General features: G+C 42.3%; 1 protein-coding gene across 1 annotated transcript in view; it reads right to left on the bottom strand.

The window, feature by feature from the left end:
* The window catches only part of Nf1 (neurofibromin 1), a gene marked incomplete at its 5' end in the record, with an annotated part of 54,050 nt that overhangs the window by 11,540 nt on the left and 27,422 nt on the right, over positions 1-15,088 (bottom strand). Inside the window, 10 exons of the mRNA XM_028316469.1 lie at positions 996-1,066; positions 2,005-2,110; positions 3,189-3,298; positions 4,962-5,137; positions 6,097-6,176; positions 6,439-6,579; positions 7,290-7,423; positions 8,103-8,182; positions 8,849-9,052; positions 10,005-10,143. Of these exons, the coding sequence (XP_028172270.1) occupies positions 996-1,066; positions 2,005-2,110; positions 3,189-3,298; positions 4,962-5,137; positions 6,097-6,176; positions 6,439-6,579; positions 7,290-7,423; positions 8,103-8,182; positions 8,849-9,052; positions 10,005-10,143 (1,241 nt within the window). The remainder of the gene's footprint in view (positions 1-995; positions 1,067-2,004; positions 2,111-3,188; positions 3,299-4,961; positions 5,138-6,096; positions 6,177-6,438; positions 6,580-7,289; positions 7,424-8,102; positions 8,183-8,848; positions 9,053-10,004; positions 10,144-15,088) is intronic.

Below are 15,088 nucleotides of genomic sequence, written 5' to 3' on the forward strand. Positions count from 1 at the left end.
CAGGCAATACTAAAACAATACATAAAATACACAAAAAATGCCAACAAATAATAAAAAATGATACTTTTTGAAAAAAATCTGCTTAAAAATTCGTATTTTTTTGGTTTTTTGATAAATTTCTCCAAAAAATGCCCCTATAACAGATGATTTTTATTACTTTTTATTATTCTCTATCGTATTACTTTTGTAAAACTAAAAATCGCATGTCTCTATCCCTATCACAACATTTGCTATGATCGTTTGAAAAAAGGCCTGCCACCACATTTTTCTCCGCTACAGGTAGAGACAATTTTAATTTTAACTAAAATGCTTATTTTACTTCGGAATCTTTTGTTTTTATTTGAAATCTAACTTGTCTTTATCAAAATTACAAATCTAGAGTCACTTTCAGTTTCGTTGTTCACGAAGCGTTGAATGGCGCGCCCGGAGAGGCTTAGTTCAAACGATCATTGCAAACGTTGTGTTAGGGATAGAGACATGCGATTTTTCGTTTTACAAAAGTAATACGATAGATAATAATAAAAAGTAATAAAAACCACCTGTTATAGGGGCATTTTTTGGTGAAATTTATCAAATAACCAAAAAAATACGAATTTTTAAGCAGATTTTTTTCAAAAAGTATCATTTTTTATTATTTGTTGGCATTTTCTGGGTATTTCATGTATTTTTTTAGTATTGCCTGTTATTTAGCATTATTACTGTTTTTCTTTTATCAGGATATACCGCTTAGTTTAAAAGTTATTACGTTTTCTTTACAATAAGTAATTGGAAGAAAAAAAATTCTATAAAAATAAAAATAAAAATCTCAAAAATTTTTTGACCTCTTTTTTATCGATAAAAATAGGTCTAGTTTCATATATTTTCATATGTACACTTTAACGTGACTCACACTGTATAATCAAATTAAACTTCAAATATCGAATCCCTTGCAGACGGCTCTATATACCAAGACCGCGCTAACACCGACTGGGGGCCACGTGGCCCCCGCACATTACCTGGTGGCCCATCGCGCTCAGGTGCGGCGAGTGGCCCCCGCTGCCTGATTGCTGCATGGTGGGGGACTTGCCTGGGGGAGAAAAGCAAAGTAAGTAATACTCATAAAAGATTCATAAAACTCATTTATTTTTAGTTATTATAATTTTTTAGCGTTAAGAGTCGCATCTCAAACTAATTTTAAAATTATAAATAACTTGAAAAAGTCGAACTGCCTAAGGCGGGAATTGAACCCACGGCCTTCGCTTGCTGGGCGACTGCTCTTCCAACTGAGCTACTTATTTATTTTTGCAAATAGGCTTTAAAAAGCACTTTTACACGTCCCAGTATTAACCCTACCACTGCTTCGGGACAATAAATGGACCAGTAACGTGTCAATGTGACAATTTCAAATTCACACACGATACTTGCTTAAGTGTAGCAGCAAATCGAACGCACAGCGTTGCATAGAGCTCTGCGATTGGTTCGTGTGTCACCCTGTGCGTCCACGCGCACTGAGAGACCTCATAGTAATGTTTGTGAATACGGGCTTACGGGCGTTGATGTCTATGGTAAGATGACTGCAGGAACATTATTATCTGTGCACTCCTAGCATAATGAAGTACATTACATTGCGCAGATTTTATCAGCACAAATAGGCTAGTTTAAAAAAAACTTAGTCCGTCAATTACATTATCAAAAAATATTGGACGTGTATATTTTTATCTGTCAATCAATCAAGTAATTCCGAAGTTATGATGCGTTGAAGTTCCGCATGACGTCACAGAGTGCTACACTTTTAAGCCTGCCTTGACGCACTTTATCTCTTTCAATTTCTTTTCCTTCGGGCCTGATCATCACTTACCATCAGGTGAGATACAGGCCAAGAGCTTCCTCGACGTGGATAAAAAAAATATTTTTATTTAGGAAAAGGCGTGTTTTGAATGACTGACACATGTCATCATCACTTTATGAAATTACCCTCCGTATTTTAGACCAGTAAAACCTATCATAACATATTATGCCACTCACCCCCATGCGCCGAAGTGATGGCAACTTGGTCCAGTATATCCCATGACTTCTGGCGGCGGCTGCACACCGAGTGGGTAGACGTATTTGATGGCGCCGACATCGATAGCTGCGAGGAAAAGTACTACAAGTAAGTTAATAAAAAGTTTGTCAAGATGTTTGCAAAGATGTTTGTACATAAACTTTACAAAGCAACATCTTCGCAAATACGATCTCACCCGACTATAGACATGTATCAAGATGTTTGTGCACACATTTATGGGAAGAACTAGGACAAGGACATCTGAGAGAAATACTGCGCGAATGTTAGTACCTATAAATAAAGTGTGTCAAAATGACTTCTACTCGGTGTGCAGCCAACGACAGAATCTGTCGTTGGCTGCACACCGAGTAGACGCGGTTTATGGCGCCAAAATCGATAGCTGCGAGGAGAAGTCCTACAAGTATGTTAGGAAAAACATTGCCACAGATGTGTGTAAAGATGTTTGCAAATATGTTTGTACATAAGGTTTTGGATGGTAAGTCTTGCTCAGAAATGTGGCAAGATGTTTGCAATGATGTTTATACACAAGTATTTTAATAGTAACTTAGCAAATACAACTCCCGGTATGTAGCAATATGTGTAAACACTTGTTTGCACATAAGTCTCAGATATGGGTCCAGATGTGTACATACAGCTGTGTCAAGATGTTTTTACATACGTTTATGGGAAGTAACTATAACAAAAAATTAATAATACACAACTCGGCAATAGAAATGTGTCGGAATGTGACACACCGCTGTATCAAGTTGTTTGCAAAGATGTTTGTACATACGCTTTTGGAAAGTAACTACAAATATGTGTGTAGTGTAATGTGTCAAGATGTGTACACGCATGTTTGTTAAGTTTTAAAATATAATAGTTTCACTCTTTGCACAAAATTGAAATGTATGTATTTGGACAAATACTTTAACTTTGTGTAAATGTTTCGTCCGTGCTGCGATTGCAGAGACACTAGGCATAAAATAGAAATTTTATTATTCGAGGCTCACCTATGGTCACAAAAAATAGAAAATAATGAGCCACATGGCTTCCAACGTGTTAAGAAAGTCATTTCACGATTTTGGAGCTAATAAAACTGCCAATTTAATGTTTTTGGTGTCAAAATCCCTAACTTTCAAGGTGAGTTACGTTATAATTCACTTACTTGGTGATCGCCGGTAGGACAGTAGTGGTCACAGTTGTCAGGCAGCCATTTTGGCAGCGAGAACTTGACGTGACACCGCGATCGCACTTCCTCGCTCACACACACTAGCGCTGAAAGAGATGACACGATTTGTATTTTATAATTCTTTGCTGAAATATTGAGTACAAATATTGATGCCTTTTATTTTCAAATCATAAAATAAGCACTTGTGTTTAATTTGATTAAGATAGTAGATCGAAAGCTTCCTCGTGAAACCCTAGGCCTTTGATCAAGTGGTCCATATAGCATTAACATTAAGAGCCCCGTACGGGACACTTACTCGTCAAATTGGTGACATAAACAGCAGCCATGTAAAATATATCTTAGTCAGGGTCAAAAAAGTTATTGCAATGCTAACATCACGAACCCCGTACGGGACACCCACCCTTGACGTAGGTGACATTATCAGCAGCCACGTAGAAGGCTACGGGGTGCCTGTAGCCTTTGATCAAGTGGCCCAGAGAACGTTTACATCTTGAGACCCCGTACGGGACACCTACCCTTGACGTAGGTGACATTATCAACAGCCACGTAGAAGGCTACGGGGTGCCTGTAACGTTTGATCAAGTGGCTCAAAGCACGTTAACATCTCGAGACCCCGTACGGGACACCTACCCTTCATGTAGGTGACATTATCAGCAGCTACGTAAAATCTATCCACGCTTGGGTCAAAAGTTATCACGACGCTAAAATCTTGTCCCGTACGGGACACTCACCCGTCAAGTAAGCCACAGTATCAGCAGCGACCTAAAATTTCTAATCGCCTCAGTGGTATTCCCAAAAGTCAATCGTTAATAAAGTGTCAAATAAAGCCCCGTACGGGCCACTTACCAGTCAAGTAAGCCACAGTATCGGCAGCGACCTAAAATTTCTAATCACCTTAGTGGTATTCCCAAAAGTCAATCGTTAATAAAGTGTCAAATAAAGTCCCGTACGGGACACTCACCCGTCAAATAAGCCACAATATCAGCAGCGACCTAAAATTTCTAACCGCCTCAGTGGTATTCACAAAAGTCAATCGTTAATAAAGTGTCAAATAAAGTCCCGTACGGGACACTCACCCGTCAAATAGGTGACATAATCAGCACTAATCAGCAGCCACGTAGGATATATCTTAGGGTCGAAAACAAACTAACATCACGAAGAATATATCTTAGGGTCAAAAAAGTTATTGCAATGCTAATATGACAAGCCCCGTACGGGCCACTCACCCGTCAAATAAGCCACAATATCAGCAGCGACCTAAAATTTCTAACCGCCTCAGTGGTATTCACAAAAGTCAATCGTTAATAAAGTGTCAAATAAAGTCCCGTACGGGACACTCACCCGTCAAATAGGTGACATAATCAGCACTAATCAGCAGCCACGTAGGATATATCTTAGGGTCGAAAATAAACTAACATCAAGAACCCCACGGGCCATTCACCCGTCAAGTAAGCCACAATTGCAGCAGCGACCTTAAATTTCTAAACGCTTCAGTGATATTCCTAAACGTCAATCGTTAATAAAGTGTCAAATAAGGCCCCGTACGGGACACAAAACTACGCAAACGTGGCCGCCCCAAGCAAACTTGGCGTCGCACTGTAGCAGACGAGGCAAAGAAAATCGGCAAGACATGGAGCGAGATCAAGCGCGAAGCTCAAGACCGAACGAGATGGAGGACTGTTGTGGACGCCCTCTGCCCCATCTAGGGGACATTAAACCTTAAGTCAAGTCAAGTCACGGGCCACTCACCCGTCAAGTAGGCCACAGTATCGGCAGCCACGTGGAACTTGTCCGCGTGCGGATGCGACGTGATAGCCAGCAGCGCGAGCAGCACGCGGCACGTGCGGGACACGGTGCCAGCTACAGGGTGCCGGTAGCCCTTGATCAAGTGGCCCACGAGAGCGAAGTGGAAGTTCGAACGGAAACTGGGGACAATTTACAGAGTAATTAAAAGAAAGAAATTATGAAAAATAAAAAAAATACAAAATAAAGTTTGATTCATATTAGACTAAGAGCTAGTGAACGCCAGATTGCGTTATAGCATAAAGGTGAGAGTGCAGATATGTACCATCCTAGAATGCATCCCACTTAACATCAAGTGCGATTGTGGTTATGCATAAAAAAAAAGCTGATTTTTTTTATGAAATATTAGGGCAATAATTAGAAGTAGTTTCCTCATCAGCCAGACAGTTTTGATAGTTCCAACTCCTTGCCAGACAGTTTTTTTTGGATAGCTGCCAAAGCCACGATGACCCAAACTTCATGATTCACCAACATTCTAACCTATATTGGGAGCATACGCTGACAAACTTTCAGCTTTTATAAAATGACGTAGGTCTGGCGTTCACTAGCTCTTAGTCTATATTTGTCTGACATGTTATGTCGTGACACATCAGAACTGAATTTTCATACATTGAAGGTCATAGCAGACTTATCAGCTCGAGAGAATCAACATCGTATCGCCTTTCGCTAGCTGTCATCGCCTTTCGGGCGCTGTCAACCGCGAGGCAAGGCGTTTACGTTACGGTACGGAAGTGTGCGTTGCAGTATATACAGTTTCACACAAAGAATACTGACCGCCTCGAGTTGATACGGTTACGATCCCTTTCCGGGTTGATAAGTGTGCCCTTACGCCCATACTCACAAACGATGCTTGCTTAAGTGAAGCAGCAAATCGATCGCACAGCGTTGAATAGAGCTCTGTGATTGGTTCGTGTGTCACCCTGTGCGTCCCACCCGCACTGTCAGACCTCATAGTAACGTTTGTGAATACGGACGTTAGTAATTTAGTATGCGTCACGTCAGGAGCCATCTTTACGTGACACAACACTAATTGAAACATTGCTGTACTAAATGTATGAAACTGATTCCTTATTTTTATTACCTTAGTCCAACAGCATGGTCCAATTGCTTGAAGTGCCACTCCAGAGGTTCCCTGGTTTCCATCATCACTTGTTCCAGCGTCTGGAAATAATAAAAAATATTTATAGTCGACTTTGCTAGGCTAAGCGGTCTTCCCAAATCATTTGTACAAACATGTGTGTACATATCTTGACACATATCTGTGTCCAGCATAATGATGTCAATATGACTATAGACAACCTACCTTCTTTTCATATGGTTTCTGCGAGTCTAGAGTGAGAGAGATAAATGCATGTCATCACACACCTATGGTGTGCATTTGATCGTGACGTCATATGACATAAGTTGTTTGAAGCGGACCTACCTTGTTCTCAAACTGTCCCTGCGAGTCCAAAGTATGGAGGTTCTGTTCCATCAACGCTAAGCCAGCGGCGTATAACGTGGGGTCGTCCAGTTGTAGCACGGATAGAGCCACCCAGAACAGTGCCTTGTGGATTGGAGATTCCTGGAAGAATATTATCCCATCAAAAACAATACTTGTCAAAAAAACCAAGTCTCGCAACTCAGTTGTTCTACGGTAAAAAGTTGTGAGATCCATGTAATACCAAGTCCAGGCCAGGAAATCTTTAACGTTTTACATAAATTATTGACTTGGCCATCGCACTAAATAATTTAATTTACACGTGTTTTCATGGCAAGGCACTGCCATGACCATCTCTAATTTTCCAGGATTTAATTTAATTTTTAAGGATTTAGCCTATACACTATGCTTTGATGGGAATTCAAGAATATTAACAACTTATGCTACAGATTTTGCTAATGTTAAAAGTGGGTTGATTCATAACAATAGTCCAGTGGTCGAAAAATCCTTGAATCGACAGTGCGATATCAAAATTGGTGTGCTATTCTCAAATATTAATAGACATATCTTCAAGTTTTTTTATTACAAACAACTTTTGCAAGATTTCTACTCATAATTTTATTATGAATATTGAACACCTTTCTCAAGTCATTTATTTTTAGCCATTAGGTTTTAAAAAGAGCTTTTACACGTCCGAGTTACAACACGCCCCACTTACAACACGATACTTCAGGACAATAATATAGGCCAGTGCTGAGAAGAAGTAGTGCTTAATTTATTGCTTGAAGTTGATTAAAATTAAAACATTATTTTATACATAGGTATCATAATAAATTGTTGATATCAATACTTACAGGGTGTAACAGCGGCTGCAGTCGAGTCAGGCACATAATGAGTGCTTCCAGCAGCGCCAGATCGTTGAAAGATTCCAACGCTTTCACTAATATACGGAGCAGCTGTTTCATTTCGTTGTCGGACACGTTCTTACCTGTTTGAAATAAAATAACGTGTAAGGCATATAAACGGGACTATGCCCACCGCACTCCTGTGTAGCCAGGATCTACAGCTTGACCGCCAATAACCCAACCAGTGAAGGTCAAGTTTGTCCCGGGGTAAAGTTAAACTGTCATTGGAACCCGCAATGAATTCACATGTGGTCGGTAGCTAACTTGACAATAATTGTTGACTTTTTAAATCTTGAGCAGGGTTGCCAGATGGTCAGCATTTGGCGGGATCTGCCGACTTTCGTGTGGGCTCCCAAATCCCAATAAAGTGCAAAATATCCCGACAAACAACTTTATTTTAGTGCCCCTTTGTGCTTCATTTTGAAAATTGAAAATTTATTTTGGGAAAATTCTAGGTGGTAACTTAAAAATTAAAGGAGCAAGGAATAAACTCAATAAATACTGATTCTTTTCCTTTGCTGTCTCAAAAAGGTCTAAAACGTCAAATTTTTTTTCAATAATGGTTCACTTTTGCATATGAGTATATCCAATCCATATACAAAAATGTTGCAAATGACCTGTACTATAACGTTATACAAGATTAAGCTCTAATTCCAAGTCAGAGTGACTTGGTACAACACTGGGGGATTCTTACGTAGTTGTAATAAGCACAAATGTATAGTCGGATGTGCTATCGTACATAGAATTATAAATTTTACTAACTGATGCATCCAAATACAATCAAGGCCCGCGGCTGCAGCGCTGGATTGAAGCAGAAAGCGAAACTCTTGGCGAGCGCCGTCCTGCAATGACACAAAATAATGTTGTTGAAATAGTTGTTGAAATTTTGGCATTAGGATTGGAAATAGAAATGGAACGGGAACTGCCTCTGGAATCGGAAATGAAATTGGAACTGGAATTTTATCTGGAATTGGAAATCAAATTGGAATTAGAACAGGAATTGAAACTGGAATCAGAAAGTAGAAATGGAACTGGAATTGAAATTGAAACTGGTATTGGAATTTGAAATGGAACTGGAATCGGAATTGAAATTGGAACAGGAATTCGAACTGGAATTGGAACTAGAACTGAAAATGTAACTTACCACGTCTGCAGCCAGTCGCAATTAGGTATGTCTCTCATGCATATCTCCATGACCTCTAGCAGCGCATTAGTGATAGTCTCCAGGGATTGTAGAGGCAGACGTTCCCTGTCTGTGTGCGTGCTTGAGCCCAAGGCTAGAGGACCGACCCCTGACGATGATGGTGTCACAACCAGGACATCAGTTAGTGTCATTAGTGTTTGCACGTGACACTAAAGACACTAGTGAGTGCGAATGAGACTAGAAACACTGGTATGGATTTGGAGTTGGAACTGGAATCTGAATTGGAATTGGAACTAGAACTGAAGATGGAATTGTAACTAGAAATGGAACTGGAATTATAACTGGAACTGGAATCGGAACTTACCACGTCTGCAGCCAGTCGCAGTTCGGTATGTCCCTCATGCATATCTCCATGACTTCTAGCAGCGCATCAGTGATTGTCTCCAGCGACTGTAGTGGTAGACGTTCCCTGTCTGTGTGCGTGCTTGAGCCCAGGGCTAGCGGAGCGGAAGCCGATGATGATGACGTGGAGTCAGTGCAGGCAGCGTGGCCGTGGTCGCCGAAGCGGCTGTAGAAAGATTATAGTTATTTAGTTTCTTAGAACAGAATAGAAAATCTTTATTTGGTACAAAAATACAATGAACAAAATTAATTATTCTTATTTAGTTACTTCTCAATTGGGTTTTAGATGCCTCTGGATATTGAAAAGGAAGAGAAATAGCTTCCCTGTTCTATTGTAAGCAACTATCCTTTTCCTGGATTGTTTGGATGAGATCGTTTCCTAGCAATTAGATTGTTTAAATTGTGCATTAGGAATGTATTTGTCAAATAAACTACAGTCTACGACCTTAAGATTTACAGGACTCGGATATTTTTTCGACAATCACAATATGATAGACAACTAACGCACCTTTGTCCAGCAGTGGACATCGGTTGATTGAAACGAACTATTTGAAATTTCACCAGAAACCGGCGCTTTTAATTTTATTCATAAACCAGTGCCTTTCAACGGACTAAATGACATTTACTTGAAAGGGGAGTTACATTATTTGCAGTATAAATTGTGAAGCCCTGTGGTAACGGCAGAGTAGAATACATTTGTCACCAACCCCTACTCTTCACGGGTGTCGTAAGAGGCGACTTAGGGACTACACATCAAACAGAGAACGGGCAGCAGCGCTCTCTGAAAAACATCAATCTTTTAAACTGCGATCTCCAACCCGCCTGCCAAGCGTGGGGATTATGGCAAAACCCTCCACTATAGTGGAGGATGCTCATAATCCAGCAGTGGATTGTAAAGGGCTGTTGATGATGATGAAATTGTGACAGTAACAATGCCTTTACTAAGGAGTGGCACAGGAGAGTGCATTTTCTTACGTCAATTGTCAGCGAGATTCAGATTTGTATGCTCTGTCACGTCATAATATGTCAAAATTACCTCTCCCGTGCCGATCTCAAACCTCAGGCACTAACAGAATTAAGCGCTAGAACTATAATTTAATATCATTTTAAAAGCTCACCAATCAGTATGTCTATTGTTGTAGGGGCTCCTGAAAGCGGTCACTGCGGGCGACTTGACGTTGGAGATCCCGAACATCTGGTAGAACTTCGGGAGAGAGAACTCCTCCAAGGACAGGTTGAGGAGGCGACGGGTTTCCTCTGAAATAAAGAACAATTTTATTAAAAGAGATATCAGAACTTTGTGGGATAAGTTTAGTAATATATTTTCTCACACGCAGTAGTTGGTAAAGTGGTGATAGACTCGATAGTGAAACAGCAGTACATTAGCAGCACTCAGGACTTCTTGGCGGGAATCTGAAGCGTCATGTTAGCGGTTTTGTTTTATTTCCTCAAATTCGTGTGTGGGCGACTATTAATGTATAATAATGGTGGATTATTAACCATTGAGTGTTCGTGAACGTCCATGGGTGTGGGCAAGTGAAGCAAAACAGTGCATCGTGATTCTTCTGGTTCTTTCAAGTTGTCCTAGGAGGTCTCAGTAAAGCACCACAACTTTACTGAGACTCAAAGGGTGGGAAGGGGTATCATCTATCATCCTTCATTATATCATTACTTGATCTCATTTTGTAACTCGTATCACTTATATACTGGAAAATGGCACAAATCAAGTCGACCTCGACGTGTATTGCCAACATCATCAAAAAAGAAGAAGAAAATTTGGTCATAGTTATGCTTATTTAAATAATATGTAAGTTGACACTGACAGAGACTAGCAAAGCAAAAATAATGGCGGCAATGGTCAAATACAAAGCGCGTTCCATTTTGCGCCCGCGCGCTTATAGCTTTAGCTAGAAGATACATGGTACTTTAGTTCAATACCATAGCCATAGACTATACTCTACTCATTCACATTGCATTCATCATCATTCATCATCATTTCAGCCATAGGACGTCCACTGCTGAACATAGGCCTCCCCCAATGCTTTCCATGTTGATCGATTGGCAGCGGTCTGCGTCCAGCGCTTCCCTGCTACCTTTACGATGTCGTCGGTCCACGCTGCGTTTTCCGGTACGCGGCCTCCATTCCAGAACCTTTCTGCCCCATCGGCCGTCAGTTCTGCGTACTATGTGCCCTGCCCATTGCCACTTCAGCTTGCTAATCCGTCGGGCTATGTCAGCGACTTTGGTTCGTTTACGGATCTCCTCATTTCTGATTCGATCTCGCAAAGAAACACCAAGCATAGCCCTCTCCATAGCACGCTGTGCAACTTTGAGCTTCTGTATAAGGCCTATAGTGAGAGGCCACGTTTCCGAGCCATAAGTTATCACTGGTAACACACATTGGTTATACACTCTAGTCTTCAGGCATTGAGGTATTTTGGACGAAAAGATGTTGCGTAGTTTCCCGAACGCTGCCCAGCCGAGTTGGATTCGACGATTGACCTCCTTCTCGAAATTGGACCTACCTAGCTGGATCGTTTGTCCGAGGTAGACATACTTGTCGACAATCTCGAGAATTGAGCTCCCAACTGAAACTGGGTAGGGCGTAACATGGACATTCGACATAAGCTTCGTTTTGTCCATGTTCATCCTCAGGCCTACCTGTTGGGAAACTCGATTAAGGTCTTCGAGCATTGTGCCAAGATCTTCCAACGATTCTGCCATGACTACAATATCGTCGGCAAACCGAAGGTGAGTGATGTACTCGCCATTAATGTTTATGCCGAATCCTTTCCATTCCAGGAGTTTGAAAGCGTCTTCCAATGCAGCGGTGAACAGTTTCGGAGATATAACATCTCCCTGCCTAACGCCTCGCTGCAGTGGAATCGCCCCCGTGCTCTGCTCCTGTACTCGGACCGACATGGTGGCGTTTTTGTACAAGCACTTCAGCACCTCGATATACCGATAGTCAATACGGCACCGCTGGAGAGATTGTAACACTGCCCAAGTCTCAATCGAATCGAAGGCCTTCTCATAGTCCACGAACGCCAAGCATAGTGGCAAGTTATACTCCTCAGTCTTCTGTATAACCTGCCGCAGCGTATGGATGTGGTCTATGGTACTATAACCTTTTCGGAATCCGGCTTGTTCGGGAGGCTGGAAGTCATCGAACCTACGCGCGAGACGGTTCGTGATGACTCTCGAAAACAGTTTGTAGACATGACTCAGAAGCGAGATGGGTCTGTAATTCTTCAGCAAGGTCTTATCACCTTTCTTGAAGAAGAGCACCACCACGCTTCTGTTCCATGCCTCTGGCGTAGTTCCCTGGAGTAAGACGGAGTTAAAGAGTCTCTGAAGGACTTTCAGTATCGGTGTTCCACCCGCATTCAGAAGCTCCGATGTTATTCCGTCATCACCCGGTGCCTTGTTGTTCTTTAGCTGTTTGAGAGCCATCCTAATCTCGTATAGGCTGATGTCCGGGATATCTTCGGTATAGTGTCGAGTTAGCTTAGCTCTTGGATCTGAAGTTGAGCTATCAACGGGTTTGGTGACCGAGGTATATAGCTGTCCATAAAACCTCTCGATCTCACCCAGAACCTCGGCTTTTGTTGACGTTACACTACCGTCCGCCGTCGTTAGCTTCGTCAGCTGGCTTTGCCCAATAGAGTTGTCTCTTGCGAACACTTTGGAGCCTTGGTACCGCTTCCACATTGCATTACAATAATTGTTTTTATTGATATGACTAAAGAAGCGTGTTCTTGTATGAGTTATTAAATTATCTAAAATCGTAGAAGAAAAACCGAAAAAACCGAAAAACCCGGATTTATAACTGACAAAAACTGAGTTCCAAATTGTGTCGGTTATCCGGTTTTTTCGGTTATCCGGTTAACCGGTTTGCATGCCCTAGCAGCACTACATTAGGGCTGAGTTGCACCACCTAACTTTAACGGTAACTATTATGATAACCGGTGTATTTTGTATGGCGTGTGACAGTTTTTTGACATTTGTCACAGTTAAAATAAAATGGTACAACCCAGCCTTTGTCCTTTATTTCATGTATTGTACTTAAAACTAGCTTTACTTTTACATTATGGGCATGACTTGTTCATGTTTGTTCATTCGTAAAATACGTTGCTGGAATGAAAGCAACCGATGACCTGTGAAGGATGCAGGAAGACGCTGGATGCAAGCCAATCATCACTCAAGTAGGCCTATGTCTAGCAGTGGACGCCTATGGCTGAAATGATGGTGTTTTGAGGACTCAACACGTTTCTCAGCCCATTTATTTATAATAAAATAGTAAAATTCTGCAACATAATAGACAAACCTACTAGAGAGGCTAAACACAAAATAGGAACATGGATTACCTCACTAAATTACGAAAACACAGAGCATTTCATAAGAATAGTACAATAAACAAAACGTGAAACCTACGACATACCTACACTTCATAATATTTTATCATCAATCACTAATTACTTAATACACGACACATACATAACCCATACTTTTTTTTTTTTTTTTTTTATGTGATAGGAGGCAAACGAGCAGACGGATCACCTGATGGTAAGTGATTACCGTCGCCCACAGACACCCGCAGACCCAGGGGCGTTACAGGTGCGTTGCCGGCCTTTAAGCCTTTATACTTATAAAACATACAGCACAATTATTGATTTTTTTATTGTTTTTATGTTCTAATAATAGTTTTAATAGTTTTAAGTACCCAAAATATTGTAAAGTTATCTCCTGGCCTCCACGAGACAGGCTTGCCTAGTGTGGAGTCCAAGATTAATATGAAAAATGTAATTGTTTTTCTTGCAATAAACGATTTTATTTATTATTATTATTAACTGACAGCCGACGGGGCAGCAAAGTTCTGGAATGGAGGCCACGTATCGGCAAGTGCCGTATGGCAAGGCAGTAGGAGCCAGGAAGACGCTGGATGCAGGCCAATCTGGATTAAGGGAGGCCTATATCCAGCAGTGGGTGTCCTGTGGCTGAAATGAAGATCTTTTGAGGACTCACCGTGGGGCAGCAAAGTTCTGGAAAGGAGGCAAGCGCTGTATGGGATCTCATAAAGGTTACAAGAAGACGCTGGATGCAGAACTACCTGGAAATCATTGAGGAAGGCCTATGTCCAGCAGTGGACGTCCTGTGGCTGAAACGACGGTGTTTCGAGGACTCACCAATGAAGCCCGGCGACGTGCAGGTGCACAGCGAGTGTATGATGTTGACCACGAGCCCGTGAGTGGCGGCGCGCATGGACACCGTCCCGGAGCACACGAGGAACGTCACGGGGCGGGACAGCTGTGCTGGAGGTGACCCGGACAAGAGCTGACCAAGCCCAATGGGTTAGCAAGCTGAAGTGGCAATGGGTAAGGCACATAGGACGCAGAACTGACTAATGAGGAAGCAAAGTTCTAGAATGAAGGCGACGTTTCTGCAAGCGCAGTGCTCCTAAAGGTTGCAGGAAGACGCTGGATGCAGGTCTATTTGGAAACCATTAGGGAGACCTATGTCCAGCAGAGGAAGCCCGAAGGGTGAGCAAGCTGAAGTGGCAATAATGAGCAGGGCACATAGCATGCAGGACTGACTGCTGAGGCAGGAAAGGTCTGGAATGGAAGCGAAGTATGGACAAGCGCAGTGCGGGACCTCATAGAGGTTGCAGGATGACGCTGGATGCAGGCCAATCTATAAGTCATTGAGGGAGGCCTATATCAAGCAGTGGACGTCCTGTCGCTGAAATAATGATGACTCCAAGTCATGCAAAAGTAGGAGGAAGGCGCTGGATGCAGGCCGCTGTCAACCATCTGGAAACCTTGGGGGAGGCCTATATCCAGCAGTGGGCGTCCTGTGGCTGAAATGAAGATCTTTTGAGGACTCACCGTGGGGCAGCAAAGTTCTGGAAAGGAGGCAAGCGCTGTATGGGACCTCATAAAGGTTACAAGAAGACGCTGGATGCAGAACTACCTGGAAATCATTGAGGTAGGCCTATGTCCAGCAGTGGATGTCCTGTGGCTGAAACGACGGTGTTTCGAGGACTCACCAATGAAGCCCGGCGACGTGCAGGTGCACAGCGAGTGTATGATGTTGACCACGAGCCCGTGAGTGGCGGCGCGCATGGACACCGTCCCGGAGCACACGAGGAACGTCGCGGGGCGGGACACGTGTGCTGGAGGTGACCCGGACAAGAGCTGACCAA

This window comes from Ostrinia furnacalis, unplaced genomic scaffold, assembly GCF_004193835.3.
Source record: "Ostrinia furnacalis isolate ACB-3 unplaced genomic scaffold, ASM419383v2 OfSCF5720, whole genome shotgun sequence".
Lineage (NCBI taxonomy): Eukaryota > Metazoa > Arthropoda > Insecta > Lepidoptera > Crambidae > Ostrinia > Ostrinia furnacalis.